General features: G+C 35.7%; 2 protein-coding genes across 10 annotated transcripts in view; one reads left to right on the top strand and one right to left on the bottom strand.

Annotated features, from left to right (window-relative positions):
* Positions 1-17,792, bottom strand: part of CEP63 (centrosomal protein 63) — a 36,816-nt gene extending 19,024 nt beyond the window's left edge. For 2 of the 5 annotated variants that reach the window (XM_007434739.4, XM_025170883.2), the window contains exons 1-7: positions 17,658-17,792; positions 16,439-16,537; positions 15,174-15,242; positions 11,347-11,527; positions 8,769-8,864; positions 6,795-6,917; positions 524-637 (exon numbers count right to left, since the gene is read on the bottom strand). In XM_007434739.4, the coding sequence (XP_007434801.1) occupies positions 524-637; positions 6,795-6,917; positions 8,769-8,864; positions 11,347-11,527; positions 15,174-15,242; positions 16,439-16,452 (597 nt within the window). In that variant the 5' untranslated portion in view covers positions 16,453-16,537; positions 17,658-17,792. The remainder of the gene's footprint in view (positions 1-523; positions 638-6,794; positions 6,918-8,768; positions 8,865-11,346; positions 11,528-15,173; positions 15,243-16,438; positions 16,538-17,657) is intronic. The other 3 variants (XM_007434741.4, XM_025170885.2, XM_007434740.4) reach the window with 2 other exon arrangements.
* Positions 17,793-17,824: 32 nt separating this feature from the next.
* Positions 17,825-23,565, top strand: ANAPC13 (anaphase promoting complex subunit 13). 5 transcript variants are annotated; one of them, XM_025170886.2, is made up of 3 exons: positions 17,825-17,898; positions 19,467-19,589; positions 21,175-23,565. In XM_025170886.2, exons 2-3 carry the CDS (start codon positions 19,491-19,493, stop codon positions 21,298-21,300), a joined length of 225 nt encoding a protein of 74 aa, XP_025026654.1. In that variant the 5' UTR covers positions 17,825-17,898; positions 19,467-19,490; the 3' UTR covers positions 21,301-23,565. The 5 variants fall into 5 exon arrangements, with proteins under 5 accessions (XP_025026654.1, XP_007434804.1, XP_007434805.1 ...); XM_007434742.4 differs by having other exon boundaries at positions 17,876-17,951; XM_007434743.4 differs by lacking the exon at positions 17,825-17,898 and adding an exon at positions 17,939-18,070.
* Positions 23,566-24,588: the final 1,023 nt, after the last annotated feature.

The raw sequence follows: 24,588 nt of genomic DNA, 5'->3' as shown, positions 1-24,588 counted from the left end.
CAAAAAGCTTGCAGCCCCAGAGCCACAGCACACCAAGAAGCCCCTAAGCCACAGTGTATTCTTTCCCCGGCCTTCCTGAGCTCATTCTGCATCACAGCACCCCCCTCATGCATGACCTGTGCCAGCCCTCCCAGGCCTCCCACCTCCACGGTACCCCTGTGCTCCTTACCCGGAATTTCCACCTCTTCCTGCTTAATGACCCGCGCATCTTGGGGTTACGAAGGCAAGCAGGACTACCTAGATTGCTGTCACTAAGCAATGCGGTCATATGACATCACGCTTTACAACCACATTGCGTAGCAATAGAAATTCCAGTCCCAATTGTGATCGCAAGTCGAGGGCTACCTGTACTGAGGAAAATGATCAAAATCTACATACTTTTAAGCACCACTGTACATATTGGACAGGACAGGGTTATCCCACAAGAGATTCAAGGTCACTTCAATGGTTGCCTGAATGACACTCAAGTTTGCCTTAGAAGACAGAGAAAGGAATTATGGCAAACAACTCAAATTAATTGTACCTGAACTAGCTCAGACTTCTCAGCCAAAGCCTTCCTCTGTGTTTCCAATGAAGCAACTTGCTGCTGGTACTGCAGGCGCTGCTTCTCCCAATCTAAAGACTTTTGATGGAACTCCTACAAAAGCAATTACTATTTATTTACAATCTGGATGCATAACTTCAAATATTTCAAATATGATTTTTTTTCTTTTTCTTCTCTCTGCTTCCTTTCTATGACATTATATACTTTGATCCTTGGAAGGATGCCATCCACATTCAAAAGAACAGTATTCTGGAGTTCCTTCCAAGATTAAATTTCTATATTAGTTATTGTTCATATATTGTCCACTAATAGGCTTACAGTTGCCTTTATGGAATTAACATTCTGCTTTCCAAAGAGGCATTACAAGGAGCATATACCTTGCAAGTATGGCATAGCAAAAATCTGATAATATATTTCAGAAACAGCGCTGAAGAATTAATGACAGAAAGACTAAGATGAAAGAGGGAAAAAAAACAAATAGTAATTTGAATGTGAAGAAGGGTTTTTGAGCACAGGTACTTTATACCTTTAATCAAAGAAAGTTATGTCTACCTTGTATGATCACCTTCTTCCACTGTGTGAACAACTTTGAGAAAGATATACATGGATAGGAAAAGAATGAATATCTAAGTACATGCACTAGCCATCAGTAAGGAGTCAGATATTTCAACCAATCACCCTCACATCTCCAGCTCTTTCAATATTCTGCTGCTAGATATTCACTCATGTTTATCAAAGGACACTATAACCAGCTAAGACATTTTCCACACAATAAGTATTTTATCTAATAAATTATTATGTTTCCTTCATCTGCTATACAAACTTCATACACTGTCTGCCAAGATGCTCCTTTTGTTGTAGGAATATCCCATTTTCCAAGTGCTCCATGTATAATGTTTTGGATCTAAAAAACACAGCATTTCCTTGGCTGATATATTTATTACTATGTTAATTGTTCTGAGGAAGACTGCTCTGGGCCATTGGCACATTAAATTAGCAAGAAGGGGAAGTTTTAATGGAGAAATTCCAAAAATATACCTAAACTAACTCTATTTCATGTAATCTAACTGTAAGGACTTGACAAGTTCTCATATAATGTCCATAATCATACTTCAACTTCTAAGTTTCTTTACATTAAAGTTAGTACTTCAGTTAAAGAGTAACATCATTTCTATGGTTACTTTGATGAACTAAGATAATATGCTATAACAACCCTTATCTCAATCACTATCTTGTCTCTCCCACAACCAGAAGATTACATCCTTAAATTCCTAATGAAAAAAAAAATCTGATTTCAATTAAAATTCTGATTTTTTACAATTCATGTTCCATAAAGCTATTCTTGCCAATTGCTAGAACAATTAGCATAATTCACAAGGAAAAGTTAAGATCTATGGTTATGTAAGTACATGCCTTTTGCACTACAAAATTATATTGTTAGGGTAAATGAAAAATTAATACAGTGAAACTTTAATCTAATGAATCTCACTGGAATGGATGAAATTCCTGTTATATTTACATCACTTGCATAATGAAGTCACTGCACAAATGATGCAAATTACATCACTTTCTGTCATTTGTACAATTATGTTATTCTGCAAATGACATAAATGACATTTGCAGCATTTTACATTATTTGTGTAATGCCACTACAAATTATGTACTTTCCAATATAACAGACAATTAGGATACCTCCTCCCTCCATCTGGTCTGTTCAACTGAGATTTCACTGTATCTGTTTAACAATATGTATGCAAAGGCACTAAGTATCCAAAGAGACCAAATTTGTTTTCAATTTCAGTTTTTTAAAATTATTTTTATAGAGATACTTACTATTCTATTTTTTTAAATCTATTTTTAATCCTCTTTTTAAAAGAAAACATATTAATTTTACCTTAATTTGATGGACAATTTAGGACTGGTTGATATATGGAGACAGAAAAATGGCAATTCAAGAAAGTACACCTACTTTTCTGAAAGACGTAGATCCTTCTCAAGAATAGACATGATTTGGATTTCAAAGAACTTGACTACTAAGGTTTCTAAGTAGAGACTTTTTCAGATCATAATCCTGTGAGTTTGGTTTATAAAAGAAAATCTAGTTCTTTTAGATGGAGACTAAATGAAAGATTGCTACAGAAAGAAGCAATAATGGAGGACTGTAAAAAGAATTAATTTTTTGAAAATAATTTAGGTAAAGGCAGTGATTTAAGATTGGTTTGGGATGGAAGTAAAGCTTTTATTAGAGGTTATTTTATACAACGTAATAGTGAACTCAAAAAGAAATCACGAGAAAACACAAGCTATTTGGGATGAGATGAAGAGAAAATAATAAAGAAATTTTCAAAGATTAGTATTTCTCAACAAATTAAGCTTTTACAGTTACAGTTATCTATGTTAACAGTAAGAGAAATGGAAATAAAAATGAATTATGTGAAGCAAAAAAACTGAGTTTGCAAATAAGCCAAGTGGCTAGCATATAAATTACAAAAAGAAAAAAAAAAGAAAATGATATTGAAATTACAAGTGGGAGATACTGTATTAATGGACAATATGGCCATATAAAAAGCATTTCATCAATATTATTCCAACTTGTATAAAGGAAGTGACATCTCTCTAGAGAAAATAGATGAATATCTTAAGGACTAAAATTTACCAAGGATTATGGAGGAACAGAGACAGAATGTATCTATAACAGTAAGGGAAGTTTCTGAAGCTATAAAAAAGATTAAACCAGGAAAGGTGCCTAGACCAGATGGATTATCAGGTTCTCATCATAAAGGTTTTGAGGATGAACTTTTACAACTTTACAAAACACAATGAACTCTATCTCACAGGAAAGAAAGATACCAGAGTTAGAAAGAGGCTAATACAGCACTAATATCTAAAGAGGGACAAGTTTTAACTTCAACAAGAAATTACAGGCTGATATCATTATTGAATAATGGCTATCAGTTATTCACAATGATTCTGGCTGACAGACTGAAAATAATTTTGCAAGAATTTATTCATGAGGCTCAATGTGAGTTTTTACCTAAAAGACAGTTAAAGGATAATGTTAGAAATGTGTTGGACGTTTTGGAATATTTGGAGCAACATAATGAAAAACAAGCCACATTGATTTTCTTAGACGCCAATAAGGCCTTTGACAATTTGAACTGGGCCTTCTTCTTCAAGGTTTTGTCAGATATGAATTTTGGAGAAAATGTTATAAAACGGGTAAAATTGATTTACACCTAACAGAAAGCAGAGTTAGTTGTTAATGGAGATTTAACAAAACCTTGTGAGATACAAAAAGGAACATGACAGGGATGTCCACTGTCTCCTCTCTTGTTTATTTTGGTTCTTGAAATACTGAACAGAGATATAAGACAAGATGAGAGGATTGTAGGAGTAAAGATTAAAAAAGAAACTTGTAAGTTAAGGGCTTTTGCAGATGACTTGGGGTTGGTTCTGGAAGATCCTTTAAAGGGAACTGAAATATTAATGGGCAAATTAAAAGAATTTGATGCATTAACAGGTTTCAAGATTAATAAACAGAAGACAAAGATGTTAACCAAAAATATAAAAATAGAAATCAAACAGAATTGATGAATAAAACAGGTTTTAAGATTGAGAAGAAGGTAAAATAGCTGGGTATCACTATGACAAATATAAACTGTATGTTATTTCAAAATAACTATGTTAAGGCATGGAATGAAGTTTAAAAAGACATGTTAAAATGGGAGAAACTACAACTGTCATTGCTGGGGAGAATATTTATTCATTCATTCATTCATTCATTCATTTATTAAATTTGTCACCACCATCTCATTGAATAACTCTGGGCAGTTTACAAAACATTTAAAATCAATTAAAATTACAAAATTACAATAATAAATAGAAAATAAATAGATAAATAAATAAATAAATAAATAAATAAAATATATCCAAGAATTTCTGTGATAAAAATGAATGTCTTGCCTAGAATAATATTTTTGTTTCAGACAATACCTGTTTTGACAGCTGATGCACTATTTAAACAGTGGCAGAAGGATACATCTAAATTTGTGTGGCAGGGGAAAAAACCATAAGTTAAATATAAGGTGTTACAAGATGTATTGTGTCTACCTGATTTGAAATTATATTTTTCAGCTTGCTGTTTGGTTTGGATGAAAGAGTGGGTGCTGCTGAGAAATAGAAGGCTCTTGGAGTTAGAAGGACATGACCTGAGATTTGGGTGGCATGGATATTTGTGATACAACAAAGTCAAGGTGAATGTGGATTTTTAAAATCATCCAGTTAGACATGCCATATTGAGAATATGGAATAGATACAAACCCAGGTCGTGCCCAAAAACACCTTTGTGGCTCTCAGCACAAGAAGCATTTTATAGACAAGAAATAATAGGCAAACACAAATGGCTAACTTATCATGAGATACTAGAATTTTGTCAATGAATGTAAAAGAAATTCAAGAGAAGAACTGATGGCAGAGGGATATAGTTGTCAATGGTTCCTTATTTACAGTAATCAATTCTGGAGGTAACCAGGGTATGAGTGACTGTGAGTAGAGCCTCATGGTTCAGGAAGGGGTGCAACTGGCGCACAACACAAAGCTATGCAAAGGCCCTCCTAGTCACAACTGCCACTTGCTCCTTGAGCAGGACTCATGAGTCTAGGACAGATTGCGCACCAGGTCTGTCGGGGCAGTGCTACCCCATCCAGTATCAAAGATGGCAAAATCCCAGAACCAGAAGGCCCCAAAATTCAGAGCTGCTGTCTTGCCAGTATTCAGCTAAAGCCTGTTCTTCCCCATCCAAACCTCTACAGCCTCCAGGCACTGGGACAAGACATCAACTGCATCACTTAGTTTGCCAGGGCAGAGATAAATAACTGAGTATCATCAACATACTGATGATACTTCACCCCATGGCGATGGATGATCTCACCCAGTGGCTTCATGTAGATATTAAATAGGAGTGGAGAGAGTACCAAACTCTGCAGAACCCCACATAATAAGGGTTGAGGGTGGAACCTCTCACTCCCAATTAACAACTGGTGACCGGCCCCACAGAAAGGAAGTGAACCAGCACAATACTACTCCTAGCCCACGGAGTCGATCTAGGATACCATGGCCAATGGTACTGAAGGCTGCCAAGAGGTCAAGAGCAAGGACAGATGCACTACTCCTGTCCCACTCCCACCAGAGATCATCTAAAAGCTTGACAAATGCTGTCTCCATCCCATCCCCAGGCCTGAATCCCAACTGAAAGGGGTCCAGAGAATCTGCTTTATCCATGGCCTGCTGAAGCTGCCGCGCAACCACCCTCTCCATGACCTTCCCTAAAAAAGGGAGGTTTGATACTGGACAAAAATTGTGCAGTATGGTAGGATCCAGCGATGGCTTCCTGAGAAGGGGGTGAACGTACACCTCCTTAAGGGGGACAGAACAACCCCCTCTCTCAAAGAATTAACCACCACTACGATCCAACCACAACACCACCCAGGCAGCCTTAACTAGCCCGGAGGGGCATGGATCTAAGGAGCAGGTGGCTAAACTCACAGTTATAAGGACTCTGTCCACTTCCTCAGGCCCAACAAGATCAAACTGTTCCCAGATATCCTGGTAGGATTGTATCCCAGTCATCTCCCCTGGATCTGTACCAAAGCGGGCATCCAACATGGAACTTTATATTTTAAAACATTTTCTAAAATGCTTCAAAGCAGGTATACAGATCTTTGTAAAAGAGCTTTTATTTATATTTTTAATTTATTAAATGGATGTATATAGACATACAATCAACATGCAATTCATTGGTATACACAAATGAAAACTACACATAGCAACCAAGAAACATTAAAAACTATAAATTTATCCAACCCCAAACAATCAAAGGCAATCAAGATAGGCACAAAACTTCCTGACCCAGCACTTGCGGGGGAAGCCAGATACTAAGAGTCTTTTGAAAGGCAGGTAAGGTCATCCAGATCTTGGGAAGAATCTTGTTCCTTAGGGCAGGCATTGAACTTACCTTTATTTAGGAAGCACAAGAAAATAGAACATATTGGTGGTGGATCATAGTTAAATATACTTGTTTTACTGAGCAACTGAATGACTACTAAGAAGTCCCATTAATTTTAACTGGACTTATACTGAGCTAAAGCTCTCCTACTTCCAAATGCAAAAAAAATCATCTTTAGATTTTTCCAAACCTATTCATACCTACTTGAATTTATAAATTCTGACCAAGACCATTTTTTCCACCTACCTCTAATTTCTTGGTCATGATCCTTATTTCAGACTGATCCTCCTCTTGGCTCTTGGAAGATTGCCTAGTTCCTTTCAACTGTTTCTTCAGCAATTTTTCATAACTTCTCTTCAGTCTAGCTAGCTGCAAAAAAGAAAAATAATTATTGACAGCATAAATACTAAAATAGAGGAATACAGATTTTTTTTCAAAACCTATAGTCTGTATTCAGTGACCAAAAAATTCATATTTTATAAATAAATTAAGCAGAACTATGAATATTTCAGAAATGTTGCAAAAACTAAATGGACTGATAGAGCTCTTATTATGGTTTTTTTTCAGTGAATTGTCATTATTGTAACAAGTAGAAGTTAACCATCTTTCACTGAAAATATAATAAATATCTCTAAATTCCAAACTTAACTCCCACCAAATAAAGCATGAACAAATAGAAGAGGAAAAGAGAATAGAGATAGTTAAAAAGGGTTTTAAAAGATAAATAAGGAAGCAGTATTGTCAAAAAAACTCTGAATAGTTTTATCTTTTACTCCAACCAGTATGTACACTTCTTCAGGATGAAGATTTTGATTTAAATCAAATTAGCCTGCTATAAAGGAGTCACATATTTTTGATGCAATGAGGGGTGCAGTGGAGGAGGGGGAAGTGGATGTTGCACAAGGCTTTCATTTCTATCATACAGATCAATAAACATGAATATCCAACAGCAACTTAGGATACTTCAGATAGGGCCATAACTACTGTTAAAAGTGAGAAAATAAGATATAATGAGGACTAACCCCTGTTATGATACCTTAGGAATTGCTGTTGCTTTTTAACCTTACTGAATTGTGCTGTCATTCCAGCTTCCAAACTTTACAAAGATCTGCCAGTGAACCTCAATCTTGCCTGGTGGAATCCTTCCTACTTCCCTGGAGGCACTGCCTAAACAAGAACCATTACTCATGCTGAAATGAAGTAATGTCTTCAACTTGCAAAAGCAAGAGCACAAAATTTAATTTCAACTATAGCCCAGAGCAGGCCCTAACACCATATGGCTCGCCAAGCAGCCTTGTGCACCCCACCAGCGTTTTTTAAAAAGTCAATAAATTTGCCATTGCAGCTTGAAAGACACATAGCTTGGAGCCTCTAATGCCTCCAGGCCTCACCACTGCCACTAGCTCCAGCACTGTTGCTGCTCTGCTAGCCACCAAACAGCTGACTGGTGCACCAGGTATTCCTTTGTGGCCCACTATGATTTTTAATTTATCCATGTGGCCCTTCCCCTCCACAAGTTGTGCAGGCCTGACCTAGAGTAAACAAGACTTAGCTAACTCTCCAGGGGAACAGGTTAATGCACTATTAGTCTCTTATGGCATTTAACTGCAAGTAAAGAGAAAGCAGAACAAGAAGCACCAGCTGAACATGGAATGACACTTCTCTGAAATTTTACACTGAAATGACACAAGCTGAAATTTTACCCTGAAATACTTGAAGTAACGGTAAGCATTTTAGTTTCTTATTTTTTACTGAAGATTTTAAATATAACTTTAGGTAGCAATTCTATGCATGTACATTCGAGAATAATGTTTCATTACATAAATCATTCTTCATGTGTTCAATATAGCTATACATTATGTTCCTAAGGAAAAGAAGAAGAGCATATACAAATTCCCTATGAAAGGAAAAGATTGAGAAGCTGCTTCAATATAAGCAACCTACCCCCTCAGCTACAATTTGGGAAAACTTTATATAGAAATGCACTCACTAACTTTTTAAAAAAATAATTCATCACTGTCTTCTTCTAGATTGAATTGTACTCACTCTTATGTACTCAAAATGTTTGCCTTTATTAATCTGAAAACAATCCATACTCTTTGATTTCAATACCTATATGTACAGATATACAAGCCCCCTTTTCATTTGACAAACATGATTAAGAACAAGCCCACTTTACATTTTGCTCAAGGCAATTCTACTGTCTTTCAGGGAGCTCACCTCATCTTGGACTTTTGTTAATTGACGTTCATATTCTATAGTCATCTCACGATTCAGTTGTTCCATCTCTTCTAATCTCTGGCATAATCTCTCAATCTAGAAAATAATAATAAGATATAAAAGTTTGTCCACACAAATGACAGTCTGACTCTACAGGTTGTAAAAGTTTTTCAGCCAAATGCTATATCCACACAGAGCCAATTTACCAATTCCTATATGGCAGTAAAGGAGATTCAGAGCTCTGAATTAGTAAAGTAGACCCTTTTATTCCCACTTCCCTCAAGCACCTCCATTTCCCTTTACCTCCCCAGCACACTGTCTGGGAAACAAAGTATTACTCCTGTTATATATCTAAAAATATACATGGGGCTTCCCCCCACTTCCATTGCTACGTTTGTTGTCCCCTCCCATTCTTTTTCATCTGTCTTCCTTCCCCTCTGGATTGCCTGTACCCATATATAAATAGGTGAAAGGATTCAAACTGCTCATATCTACAGTGGTACCTTGGTTCACGAACTTAATTCGTTCCACGATTCTGGTCGCAAACCAAATTGGTCGCGAACCAAATCAAATTTCCCCATAAGGTTCAATGTAAATAAGGTTAATCTGTTCTGACCCCTACAAATGTGGTAGCCAACCAATTTTGGTCGCGAACCGAATCAAATTTTCCCATAAGGTTCAAAGTAAATAAGGTTAATCCGTTCTGAACCATATGTATTTTTTTTAAACCACAAAAATATGAAACAAAGTACAGTACAGTACAGTATGAAGAGAGAGAACACTAACCTTGCTTGAGGCGACTTCTGGCGTGGAGGACAGGAAGGCGGGTGGGGAGGCGGTTATTGTTTGGAGGGAGAGTCCCCTTTGCCTACAGGAAGCCACGACCACGTGTCAGAGCAGGGAAGATGGCCACGGGTCGTGTTCATCACCCAATGCGGAGTTCGTGAATGGAAGCAAAATTTTGCGAATGGTGCTGTTCGTGAACCGAATTGTTCGTGAACAGATGCGTTCGTGAACCGAGGTATTACTGTACTCAGAGGCAAACTAAAACCCTGCTACAATGATTTTTCCATCTCAAATAACAAAAAATGAAACCTCTGCAAGGGTAAAAAGAAATTACACTTTCCCTTTTGACCCTAAATAGAAAAACTTGTGCTTCTGGTAACATAACACAGGGAGGCTCATTACATTTGAACAAGCCTAAGATGACCTTATATAAATTTAAATTATAGTCAGCTACATGTAAGGAACTGCCTATGACATTTATTTGCTATGATAATGAAATGAATAAACAAGGTCATTTTCTAAAGGAGAAAGTAAAGCTAAACCAATCTTCAGAAACATTCGCTGATATAACATGAGTGAAATTTATTTCCCATATCTAAATAAGGGATGAACAAAACTGGTGGGAGGTTATTAAAAAGAAGTCTTCCCTGGAGCCTACAAATTGTAGCAACTGTTGTCCACTCTCCTAGGGTCAACATGCTCAAGCAAGTGGTCCTAGGGAGTTCCAAGTATTCTTAGATAACGATTACAATCTGGACCCACTTTACTGTTTTCAGAACTAGCTCAATATCAAAATAGCCTTAAATTTATTTATTTTACTTTGGCACCATCCCATTCAGGTGCTCTGACAGTTGAAGTACACTGGGGGAAAGGCCTAGGAGAATAAAACTGTCAATTCTTCTGGCCATTTCAACTATAAATAGTATCAAAAATAGTATCCTTCTATACTGATTTCCAAAGAGAGAGTTTGTGGCACTGTTCCTCACTGCTTCATTCCACACAGGAATAACTGACTAAGATCATTTATAAGTTCTGAAAAACTAGTGATCCACAGTAACAGTCACAGATATCATATTTTGTGAGTTGATGTACCCATGATGTAGTGTTCTCTTTAAAAAAGGATGCATGACACTGAATATTTCTATACTACCAATTTATAACATCATCTAGCCAAATCATTGCAGAAGACAGGCTGTATATTGCTGCAGGGTCACTCTATAAATCACTCATGTGGAAAAGTTCAGAGCCCAGTGACATTTTTGCAGCCTGATAAGTGATTGTGTTTGCAATATATTACACACACACACACACACAGTGTGTTATTCTGTTTTTATGCCAGGTCTGCTATTGTGCTGCTACTTTTTCCAGTAAGTTTTCCTTGGCTATTGGTGTTACGTTCTTAATATTTACAATATTTCATCAATGACCAGTTAAGTGGTTTTGACTAAAGACTGTGAATCAAATCATGATGTAATAAATAATACATCAAACCTTTCAATATAGAAGGAACAGATGGGAAAACAGAAGTAATAAAAGTTAGGGTGAATCTGCCACTTTAATTTTATCAAATGAATATTATTTACATATTATTTGCAGAATTCTCAAACTATGGCTAGGGGATACACTTCATTATTTCACAGCATTTTTACTTAGAAACCTATCCCTTTAAATTACCTTACAGAAATGTTCAAAGGGTATGTTTTTGTAGGGTCAATATCTATAGTGGAATTTTACAGAGGAAGGAAAAGTCTATTTAAATAAAATGAAGATTGTATAAAACTCATAGAAATACCTCTTTGCGTTTCTCCTCTGATGCATTTTTGAGGGAGGACAGTTCCTGTTCTCGGATTTCTAAACAAGACTCCAAAGCCTGAGTTTGAGTTTCCCATTCAACTTTCTTGTGAGCCACCATGATATCTATTTGCTTCATCAACTCTTGCAGCTCTGCCTCACATGAAGTCAGGAAGCCTCTGCTAACAAGAAAATAGCTTGTTCTGACTACACAACAGTTATCAGAAAAGTGATATTAGGTAAGCAAAGCTTTCTTCATCTTTTTCTCTGTGATCATCCCCCAGCCACTAGTAATATTCTATAGCAGGGCTATGTAGCAGATTCAGATTCTCATACAAAAAGATGCTTCAGAATATGTAGAAGTACAAACACAGTATTTATCTACAACTTCTTAAACAGCTATACTTTTTTCTGGTATTGTGCAGCTGCCCTCTACAGCTACTAAACAATCACCAGAAAATAAAATGTGTACAGGTGGTCCTCACTTAATGGCCATTCGTTCAGCAACCATTCAAAGTTACAACAATGCTGAACAAGTGGTACTTACAACCGGTCCTTGTAGTTGTGGCCATTGCAGCATCCCGTGGTCACGTGATCACATTTGCAACCTTCACTGCTAGCTTCTGACAAGCAAATTCAATGGGGAAGCTGGCAGGAGGTCACTTAACAGTGGGAGATTCACTTAATGATGGCAACTTTATGACTGTGTGTCTAGTGACAGAAATTATAGTCCCAATTACTATCATTAACTAAGGACTACCTACATATTGTTTAAGGAGTTACAAACAGGTGATATGGTTGCACCCTCAGGTGCTATATAGCACTTTTTGTCTTCAAATCAAAAACACCTCACAGCCCTATTATATACACATCCTATCCTTAGGGCCCCTGATTTCAATGGCCAGGGGTGGGCTCCCCCATAAAAAAGCAATAAGGACACTGTTCAAAGACATCCTATAACACAGATTTGTGTTCAACTCTAATAAACAATAGATTCTGTGCAATACACGAACAGGTTACTACTGGAAAGCCTACAAGCACCAGGGGCATTTATTTGTTACCCTTTTTGTTATGTAATGTATAAAATACATAAGATTTTGAAAAAATGTTTTTAAATTAAAACAGACTCAAAAATGTAAATGCATAAATAATTGTCACATGGAAGATGCTAGTTAATACATTGAGAAGCACTGATCACTTTGTGGTCCCCCACAAAATCCAAACACATGTACTTGGAAATAAAGTGCTATCCATTAAATGAAATTTGTAAGTATTAAATTTCAGCTTCTTGAAAAATGTAATTAAATTAGAATCAAAATGCTCAACTGGGGGAAAAAACTAACTGATCATAAGAGGAAAGCAACATTATGTGGTTCTATTGCATTTGTAAGTTCTCTTAAGACTTTTGCCGGAGAGCAGAAATCTTAACCTCAATTGTCACAAGTGTGGCACGAGTACTAGTTCATAAGCCCAAGGGTAGCACAAATGAAGACAGTTAAGAGCACCACAGCACATCATTAAACACAGAGTTATTAAAAAAAAGAAAAGAAAAAAAAACTGAGACCCAGAGCTGTTACTTTGCCATTTCAGTCTGGCCATTTATCTGGTAGTGTTTCTGATTACCCAATATTTAATTTGGTTTTGGCTGAACAATATTTACCCCTTGAATCTAATCATTTGATATTGGCATCCCCTTAGAAGAAGCAACTATGCCTATTTTCAATTCTCCCAGAAAATAAAATTGATATTGGCAGTTCTCTTTAAGGGGAAAAAAAATGTTTTCTCTTCAATTTAACATGTGTTAGTTACTCATAAGAGGCTATAATTCCTGCAACTTCAGCTCAATTTTCTATTACTTTGAATGAAAAGTAGGCTAAAATCTGATTAAATATATTCTCTCTCAAGAAAAAAGCAAGGTTCATATCTTCCATTTTTGAGCACCCTTGATTACTAACATATAAGCATGATTCTTATCCAAACTATGACATATAATCCTACTATGATGCTATCACAGTTCAGGTTTTTCTACTTATTTATTTTGTTTAAATCAAAATAAAATATTAATTGAACTATCATATAAGGTCATCAACACAGGAATAAAACTGCATAGAAGTGAAGCAGTCATAGGTTTTTTTCAGACATCAGCTTAAAGAAGGTCTGGCTGCTTTAATTAGTTGATTCTTTTACTCATTGGTAGTGTAAATCTTAAAGCAGATACATCTTTCAGGCTTGCATGGAAGCCTGAAAAAAGAGATTGCTGCCTTAATGAATAGCAAAGAGATGCTGGTCTCTCATGAACTCTGAAGCACTTCTTCTGAATAATTTTCAAACTGTGCAAAGCCCTAATACATATTATATTTGTACATTAGTTATGCATAACTTCATCTAAGATCTGAGCTTTCAGAGACTTTTGACACTAGGGGAGGGAAACATAAAACCTACAGAAGACAAATGGAAAAAATAATTTGATATGAAAGCAGAGTTACAGCTAGCGGAGGTTAATGTCTCAAGCTTCTCCAAACCTTGACTGGATGTTCACTTTGGTTGAACACAACCAAACACAAGGAAAACACAAGCAAACACAAGGAAAAGCATAGGGGTTTTTTTAATAAATAGAAAACCATTTAAAGTGTAATCCTACTCAAATAGAGGGATCTTGAATGAAATAACCAACAAATTCAAAATGCAGCTAGTGTTACTCAAGCAAGGTGAAAACAAGAGGGAGGAATAGCATTTTTCTCCCTTCCTACTTGTTTTGGGTTACTGACTTTAAAAAAATCTCTCATTATATAGTATATATATATAGTAGAAGGGAATTATATAAATCACACACACTACTGGAATATCTTAAACATATCAGAAATGTTAACAGTGCTGCTCTAGAATCTGTGAATCCAAATTGTGCCCCAGTCTGACACAATACCCTTTTTACTTCTACCAGCATTAGAGCTTTGATATCGCAATGGTAAGAGCCTCAGAGATTTTTTTAGTGGCTGAGTGAGGACATAATATAACAGTGACCACAAGATTGCACTTTTGTGTTTTCAGGTTCTGTGCAAGAAAGCAATTTTGTTCCTTGCATAATGAAACAGAAATACACAAACCACTCCATTAATTGTTCTAAATTGTAATGGTGATCCCTGGTAATATAACAGTTGTATTATTTACCTTCCCTCCCTATGCCACTCCACAATTCTGGTATCCATAGAGTGTTCTTATTTTTTTATTATTACCAGAATTGTAAGTATAATGATAAAAATTTTCTGAAACTGAACATAGCTGGTATATGTGCACTAAAATGAGAATAACCTAATAACTATCCTTAGATCTATGTAGCAACATTCTTAAAGAGGTTTACTTTACATTGAGTGCACTTAGGTATGCATTAAAATAGCCTACATATCCCTCTGTAATCAGCCTCAATTAGTCTGTACAGCAACTTGAAAAGGTAAGCATAGTACTACCATTTTAATGACTCCTTGCAGTTGCATTTTACAAAAAATTAGGAGACAAGCAAAATACACAGCTGCTACTGAATTACAGCACATTCTTAAAAGTTTATTTAAAATAATACTTAATACAATTGCTAAATTGGTTTTACCTTAATAAAAAGGAATCCAAATTGTAAATGAATGCACATAAGAAAAAGTTTCACAAGGTATAGATACTATTTTTGTATCAGAATGGTGATAAACACCCCAAACTGGTGCATTTAATAAATATGGATTTTTCTGACAATTTGGTAAAGACAGTAGCTAATACATGAAGTCCTTAAAGAAATGTTTATTTCTATTTGAATAACATTATTGAGAAATAGCAAATACACACCTGCTCTGTCCTTGGGTTTGCATTCTTTCCAGCAGTGCCTCCATCCTGAAATCACTTCCCTTAAAGCTCCTGGAAAAGAAAAAATAAATAAATAAAAATTATGCTAGTAAGCTTTCACCATGTCTACCCTCCTCTATCTCACTGTTTGATATGAGATATGGAAAAGGGAAAGATCAGTGAAAAATTACACAATTTATAGTAAATATGGAGGGAACAGTTGGCACTTCAATAGCTTTACAGGCTAAATGCTGGGCAAATTATAAATTAAAAACAACACAAAAATAAACTAGTAAACAAGATTTTGCTAAAACTTTAGCTAAGCAAGCATTATTTCATATTACATTGCCACAGTATTCTAAAATGAAAGGTACTACAGTAGCTTTATATCTTTTCATAAAAAATAAAGAGCTTGTTGCAATTATTTTGCTACATTTGTGTTCTTTTCTCTTTCTTTTCTTTACAAAGCAAGAATAGAAAGGCATCACCCATCCAAAATATGTACTGTAGCTTTATCTTCAGATGGAAGAACGATAAGCGATCAAGGAGATGTCTGAAGACCATATAAAGAAGAAAAAAACATCTAGCACTTCAAAGAAATGTTGATATATAGATGCCGTATGATTTAATAATCTGGACTAAAATGAATTTCACATGCACAACATTCTTACAGTATTTTTAAAGAAAAACTCCCAGTTGACAGAGATTACAAAGACTTCAGATAGTAGGAGTAGGCATTAGTGGTTAGGATTTACAGCACTGGGGACTGGTTCACAAATTTACCTAGCAAAATTTAGCATCTGAGGTGGCCCACTGAAAAATAAGAGATTGCACTGTATGAGCCAAATACAGAAAATACCTATCCCTCATTATATGTGGGGACCTATTTTTTTAGGATTTTACAGTTGCTTAAGTTATTTTTACTGTGTTTGTAGATATGTCATGGTATATATTGATTTTATTGCTTTTGTGTAATTTTAACTGATTTTTTTTTTTACTTTTTAATTTTGATTGCCGTTGGACTGTACCCTGGTGGAAGGAATGTTATAATTTTTGTTTGTTTTGTACTGAAACTTGGTCAGTATGTAAATAGTCCACTCAAAGTCTTGTCTGAATAGTAGAAAGATCTTGCATACCTGCTCCATTCATCACAGAATGGCTATAGTTAGTCAGCTATATATAACCAGCCCCGATTTGCTTAAGTTTGCCAATGATCGTTAAGACTGAATACTAAACATTCAATAAAATATCTTAAATTCAGAATTTACCTGAAAGCTGCCATCTAGTATTTAATACTTAGTCCAAACAAAGGCATCATTCCACTTTCTCAGATTTTTTTTCCTGTAAAGTGCTAATTATTTTCATTTCTGTTAAGGCAAAAAAGTAATAACATATAACAATAAGTAGCATGACTCTAAGATTTAATAGTTAAACAGTTTTAATTTTTTTGCTAATTTATTGTTCATATTTTTCCCCATTCTTCCCTCAAACCCAAGAATCATCTAGTAAAAACTCACCAATGGCATTTCCTAAACTATATTTAACAGCAAACTACACTTTGACTGTATCCCCAGTGTGCACACAAAACATACTTGCAGTCTGTGGTGACTGGTGCATACATATCCATGTTATTTCCTGTCAGACCAGTAATGTAGGAACTAAAAAGGTCAATGAATAGAGAACTTGAGGTGATGGAGTAGTAGAGTTTAAAAGCTAGTAAAGGTTGGTCTCCTAGCATATCATGGCAAAAATATCCTCTAAACACCAACAATTAACTGAACTGCAGCTGCTTTAATTAAGCTTCTAATAACTTCCTAAGTATATATCTGCTTACTTGGCACAAAAACCATCCTTTTTTTTTTTAACTAAAATGAATGTGAAAAAATTGATTAATTTCTTTATATATATAAAACACTGTCAAAAAGTACAATCTCCATCTTTTTCTGAGTACAGTACTGGTTAGACCAACCAACAAGAATGCACTTTTGTTAGAAATTATTATTAAAGAACCTTCTTAAGTAAGTAATATAAGTAATACACTGAGACTTAAATCAATGAACATCTTGATTTTTATTCAAAATGTCACTTTTTCCAATAGGACCTTCTCAAGTATCTGTAGGATAGCATCTCAAATCTGTACTGGGACTTCCTACTTCAATAACAACTGCTCAGAAAGTATTCTTGTCTTACCTATTGTAAAGAAACGTATTTGGGCAAAGACCAATAAACGAGAGATTCAGTGGCTGCGTTCGCACGACACTTTCGCTAAGTCATGGTTTATTAATTTAATCCAACTTTCTAGATTCACATAACATGCTGAATCATAAAGTAGTCCCAGCGGGGCTGGGGCAGCAGGCTAAAATTTAGTACAGTAGTTGCGAACCGACAATACAGGACTAAGACAACAGAGGACGGAGAGCAGGGCAGCAGAAAAAGGAGCCCAGTCGGTAAACCCGGCGTCAAATAACGAATGCCAAGCAGAGTTACCTCAGATCCCTAGGGCTCTCCCGCCGAAAGGACTCGAGGAAGCGTGCAGATGCGCACCTCCGCCACACTCCCCAGAGCTCTTCCGTTACCGCCGAGCCGCTCCTCCGAAAAGAGCTGCAAACGCCCCGCCCACGTTTTTCGCGATCCTCTCTATGATTTACGTCTACTAGAGCTGCCGCCTGTGACGTCACGTCCTTTTCTTCCAAAATCGCGGAACGGCGGCGGATGTCGCGTGCTGCAGGTGTGAGTCGAAGCGCTGGTGTGAGAGGCGCATGGAGGAAGGGAGGAGAAGCGGTGATGGAAGAGAGGAGGAGCAGGAGGGGGCGCGGGGCGGGGTCCTGAAATTTCTCTCTTTTCGGAACGAAGTCGGGATGGATAATTTGTTAGGTTTCATATACGGGCAGGGAAACTGGGTAAGAATGTAGGCGCTGCTAGGCTCGCATGCCGTGTTTCGGGCTGTCGGACAGTAGTCCTGATGGTCCTCATGAGAAATGAGTTGCGGTTATGTTTATCGATAAGTATTATCTATCTGTAAGTTTTGCAAGCAACCTTGTAGGATAAGTTATTTCATTATTACAAGCAGCCCTGTAAGAAGCCCTGAATACTGATGTTCCCAAATAATTAAGCAAGTGGTCTGGACCCGTTAAAAATTCCAGAAAGATTCTGGTAAATTCGGAGTTCCTAAATATATATATCAGAGATGGGAAAGTGCTGTAACAGGATTTATAACAGTTAAAGAATATGGATGCTTCCAGAAGGATATTATTTAACATATTTATCCATTATGTATACCTGTATTTTTCCTCCTTAATAGTCTTTTTAAAGAAAAAAAGTACTAAAAGTATTGAGAAAACATGAAAATTATAAGTAAGCATGATTTTTCCACTATCCTCTTAAAAGCTGCAATTAAGTAATTGCATAGTGAAAGTCTCAAAGAAAAGTATCATATGAAGGAGTGAATATATGAATGTTTACTGGAATTGAGCAAAATAACCATTGGAAATAGCCAAAAATCTATATCTTTGCCATTTAATTTGCTATTAAATGGGTAACACTTAACAGGGAACAGTTAGCCGCCAGTTTTGAAGGTCATACTAAAACTTTTTGAGAAAAAAAAAAGCACTTTGCAAAATGTTCCCAAAAAGTTTCCTGCAAACTGAATGGGCTGCAGAAAGAGGGAGCAGCATGATATGCAAGTATAAATTAATGTATATTGGAATTTTTAAAAATGTAGGTATAATATGATCAGTGCAGATTATCAGCAGAGGGATTTTGATGTCATTGTGTATAGCTCAGTAAAAGCAATGTTGTATGACATGATGGTTATTTATACTTCTCAAATGTGAATTTTGACCTTATGAAGAACTCAAGCTTTAACAAGTGTGGGGCTTGGCAAGGATAATTTTTTTAAGGAAACAAAGAAATTCGTGCTCCTGATTTTGAAGAATGAATTCAAAATATGTGTTCCATAGCAATTTTGAAATGTCTTTACATTTTAAAATGAGAAGATAGAGCAATATGGTCAAGATTTCATGAGAAGTTGATTTATATTAATATGTGGATTATTTTTACTTTATTCCTTAGTTTCTTTTTCCCCTTATGTTTATGTTTGTTTTAATTACTGTAAGGTGTGCAGTTTTTAAAATTGTAATACCATAATTGTTTTGTTATATTTCACTAATAAAAAAACTCTTTAAAAAAATAGATTCCCTTCACTTCAGTGGAATTTCCTTTCAGGGAAGTAAATTTGGCAATTAGGTATAAGACAAGCAGTAGTATATAAGCATAAATGTTTTCTTTGTATCATAGACCTCATTATAAACTGCACAAAAAATGGATAGTGAGGTACAGAGGGATGGGAGAATCCTAGATTTGATTGATGATGCATGGAGAGAAGATAAGTTACCATATGAAGATGTGGCAATACCCTTGGTAAGTTCCTGAATAATTAATATATTTTTCCTTTTTATTTTAAACTGTTTTCTCAATTTCAAAAAACTCTCAATGAAGCTTTTGCTAATAACTTTAATTAAACCCAGTCAAGAATTAACATTCCAAAAGCCTAGTAAAGTTTCTGCCTATGAGCAGAAAGGTGAAATATAAATAGTAAAAATGGTTATAATAAAACTAAAGCAGCAACGATGTAGTTGTTAATACAGATACATAAAATATAGTTGTATAGATACTACATAAAGTTCTTTGAAGTTTGTCATCTTCTTTATGGCTGTTTGAAATGTTTTCTGAATATATACTAGAGCTGTGCAGTGATTGGGTTTGAAGAAGCTGATTTAAAGTGTAGGTTGGCATATATGTGACATTTATTAGCAACTCCTTAAAGGAACTGTCATTTTCTGTACCACTTGACCGCAGGAAAAGACTATTTGATTTAAGGAGGTGCCAGCAGGTGGGATGTACTGCAGCAGGAAGGAGGAATAATCTCTCCTGTTTCACCAACTAAACTGCTTCCACAAATGGTAGCATGTGGTTGGTTTATGTTCATTTGCCATTTTGTACCAGTCCTAAAACAATGCTTGTTTTATATGATACAAATGAAAGTGAAAATTACAAATCACGAAGCAAGCAGTCATTTGAGGTTGGGTGAATACAAATTTATAAATCAAATATTTTATTTACATAAAATAAAAACACATTTAAGAAATAAAATAAACAGCTCCATGTTGATTTTATAATGGTCATGTGAGTAATCTATTAATATCACAGCAAGCATATATACATATGATTTTTAAGTAATTTTGTATATGTTGTGAGGGGAATCTGCTTTGCTTGGCACCTAGTATACTAAATAGCTGTTATGAAAACAGTATTTTTTCATAAAATTGTTTAACTGTATTGTCAAGAGCCATATCTTATACTATTGTATATATGTACATCAGTTGTATTAATATACTTGTGCTATTAAAAAATTAACCATAACATCATTTTTGGCTTATAAATGGAATATGATGCAAGAACCTATGTATAGTTTGTTAATCTTTTAAGTAGTACTGTATTAACATATAAGGAAACGTCAGTGCCATGGAACTTTTAATTTTGCCCTTTTATGAACATTTATTCAGTAAATGTTCAATAAACTGAGTAGCTTATTTTTCAATATCTATGGAGAGAGGGAATTAATAATCTCATAAAACAATGTGATATAACATAGATCCTGAAGAAATCAGTAGGACGTACAATGTAATAAGCACACCTATAACTACAAACTTAATTTCCAAATGCCTAGCATTTGAGCCAGTAAGCTATTAACAATTTCATACATGTACCCTTATGCATGATTACAGCACTTAAAGATGTTTAGGTTTGCAATTAAAAACAAAATATTGCTTACTTTCCCATTTATGAATTGATTCTTCTGAAACAAAACCTGATTTCATTTGATATGTTGTACTGAAAACACATTATGTACCTTTTTTCCCACTCAGATTTGTTTCTTTTATTATTCATGATAAATATTTTTAAGTGTTCACTTTTGAAGCATTACAGAATTTTCTATTTTCAGAATGAACTTCCAGAACCAGAACAAGACAATGGTGGAGCAACAGAATCAGTAAAAGAACAAGAAATGAAATGGACTGATCTGGCTTTGCAGTATCTTCATGAGAATATTCCTCCAATTGGAAATTAATTTCTCTGTATAGATTAGCATAATCACTACTTTATTCAGATGAATTTCCTCTCAGTTTTGGATTGCAGTCTTTTGTCCTATTAGTCGTGTTTTGAGACAGCTGATAAATAATTGTTTTAACAAAAACAGTTGCTTAAAATGCACTAAGGGTTTTCTGTAGTCTGTGAGACATTTCTTACACTTCTCCAAGTGCTAAAAATTTTCCTTGAACTTTCCAGCAGAGGTCGCAAAAGTACAACAGTTTCTTTGAATATGAATCGGTTTTTAATCAACTTGTAATGTATTGCAAAAATTCTGTATGTTTGCAGTTCTTGGTTTCAATAAATTCTATTCATAGCAAATATATTCCATGGAAATATAGGAGGTTCTGCTAGTTAAAGCTCCTTCAGTTCATCTTCTTAATGCCATTTGGAATATTGGCTGAAGGTGCTCAAAGTATGCATTACCAAGCATAATAAAACTTTAATGACTTCAGCTTCAGACAGAGGGGTTAATGCACAAATGTAGCAAGGGAGGGATGTAAGATAGATACTCAGTTGTAATTTCATAAACAAGAACAGTGGTGGGGAGTTAAAGGGAGCTCAGTTAAGTAGTTTCTTTTGGTGCATGTTGCATTTCTTAAAAGATATTTGCTTAATAGACTTTAGTATGTCCTAGAAAATTCTACCCTAAAATGACAATTTTGCATCTATCCTGTAGAGATGCTTAAGGTTGTCCTCAGTGAGATTCTTGAAAATGTGATATGAAACAGCTCAACATATAACATGCTATGTAGATACCATTCTTTTCTAATAAACAAAGATTCATCTTGTTGATAGCTAAATGCAGAAAGTATTAGATTCCACTTTTGCAGTGAATTCACAAGTGATATGGCAAATCCATAAAACCATTACTACACAAATTTAGTGCCACAACTTTAGTTTTCTTCCTAATATCAGCCTCTTAATATATTATTGTTATTTTTACCAACTCTGAGGAACTTCAGAAATAGTTTGTGTTATGCCACTAGGGAATAGGTGTTAAGGAAAATCTGTTAAACCCATATAAGCCTTCCTTCATGCCTTTAGGTGCCCATGGGATTTGTGGCTTCTGGGTTTAAATGTGTATCATACTTTGCTCTTTATATAATACTGGAAAGTTTTAATGTGAGCATGCTTGGACTATAGGTGCAATTTTAATAACTGCTATTCTTCCAAGACTTTTCTTATTTTAAGAAAATAGTCTATTGTCCCACTTCCCAGTGGTTTCTTAAAACATTAAATTTGTTGTAATGTTACATTATGCACAATATGCCTCTTGCTCTGAATCAGTCCAAAAGGACCTGACTGTTATAGGTATTCAACAAGTCTTCAATTCATAAATGAATAAATATGAAACAGAATGTGAGACTAATAAGAAAACGTAGAAAACAGAATATGGGAGCTACAACAATGAAGTAGCCTCCTCCTCTTTACTTTTGCTCTTCTGTCTATGATATGAAATGATATGAAGATTTCAAAGAATGATCCTATGTAGAATAACCATAGAATTTCTGTAGAACCCAGTGGGCTGACCTGAGCAGTTTTTGTAAGAAAGTTTCATATCAAAAATCTTCTAAAGTTCTGTTCCAGCCAGGCAATATATAATTAAGCATTTTAAGTTGATATTTCAAATTAGAGACAGGAATTCATTTATTTGTTTTATTAGACTTATATGCTTCTCTTGAGATGCTTACATACCTACATAAAGTACGAAGATTAAAAATATAATTCATAAATCATGATATTCCAAACATCAAGAACAAACATTCCTCTCGCAGGAGGAATCAAATTCAAACATATTAGACCTCAAGATAGTTTGGCTGATCTGATCTTAGAAGGAGTACTGTTCAGGGAAGGCAGCAACCAAGAATATCTTATTCCCATAGTCTTTGTAGATGACACTTCCTGGGGATAGGGACAGGGAGGGATCCTTGTCTTTCACAGCTTAATGGACAGGTAGAAGCTGCTGGGAATAGGTAGTTCTGAAAATACTCAGGTTCTGAGCTATATAGGGCTTTAAAGATAACCAGCACCTTGAATTGCTCCCAGAAGCTGATAGCCAGTGCAACTCTTGAAGTAGGGGTGTTATTTGGGCAAAGGTGCCCATAACTAGCATAAAAGAGAAAGTAAACCCTGTGACACCCCAAAGTGGAGGATGCTTTGATGACCTCTTTCTCACTACCACCAACAACTGGAACTGCCCTTCAGGAAGGAGAATCATTGCAAAACAGTAGCTCCACCCACATTCCCAATCTTCACAACCAGTCCAAAAGGTTGATACTGAAGGCCACTTAAGGTCAACAGGATCAAAAGGGTCACGCCTCTTTAGTCCTATCACTAATCATAAGAACAATCATGGATTTGGTTCCATATTCAGGCCTGAACCCTTTCTGTGGAAGGTTGTTGAGAATATGGTGGCCCTGCAGTTGTGGAGAGCCCTAGAGGAAATGGAAGGTATTTGGAAGCCAGTTAATAGCCAGATTTGATAAATGCAGTAATGCTATTCTTAAAACAAGTGGTACTGCACTCTTTCCCATGGAAGCATTTACCACTCTGATCCAGCCTTCTTAATGTTACAGTCCTCCAAAGGCTATAATACTAAGATAACCAGATGTGCATCTCCACCCCATGCTCAAACAAGACAGAGTATTCAGAAGCCTACTGATTGCAGGACTATACCATCTTTGTTGATGGGCCTGTGCTTGCCTGTCAGCCCCTTGAGATAGACCAGGTCAGAAAACAGCCTGCATGAGCTGCTGGAACTATATTATAATATTGAGAGCCTGACAGAGATTCTCTCCCCTCTTATACTAATGAAAATCAAAATGGGTCAATCTTGATTTTTTTTTTCTTCACTCTCTCTTGTCTATCTGGGGTAAGCTGATGTTTGTAGAATGACCACAGAATTCCTTCTTCAAGACCATCTCCATACCACCCAGAGAGCAGACTCTCCGTCTGGAGGTCATCCTGGATTCAGCATTCCTACTAAAGCAGCAGATGGAAGCCATGGCTTAGAGGACTTTTGTTGAGTTTTGGGTAGTACACCAGTTATAGCCTCACCTGGAAAAGGATGCTATCCTTGTTATCTCTTGTTTAGATTACTATAATTTGCTCTACAAGTGGCTACCCTTGAGGATTACCCAGAAACTATCTAGTCCAAAATGCAGTGGCCCATGTGCTAACTGATCAGTCTCAATGTTGCCATATTATACCATTTCTGAGGGAGCTGCTTTGGCTACCAGCATATTTGCAAGTACAATTCAAGGGG

Source organism: Python bivittatus, unplaced genomic scaffold, assembly GCF_059951505.1.
Source record: "Python bivittatus isolate LINGU-HERP-01145 unplaced genomic scaffold, Pbiv_v1 ctg000980_np1212, whole genome shotgun sequence".
In the NCBI taxonomy this organism is placed as follows: Eukaryota; Metazoa; Chordata; class Lepidosauria; order Squamata; family Pythonidae; genus Python; species Python bivittatus.
Note: the sequence above shows the minus strand (reverse complement) of the source record. Positions and strands in the feature narration are given on the sequence as shown.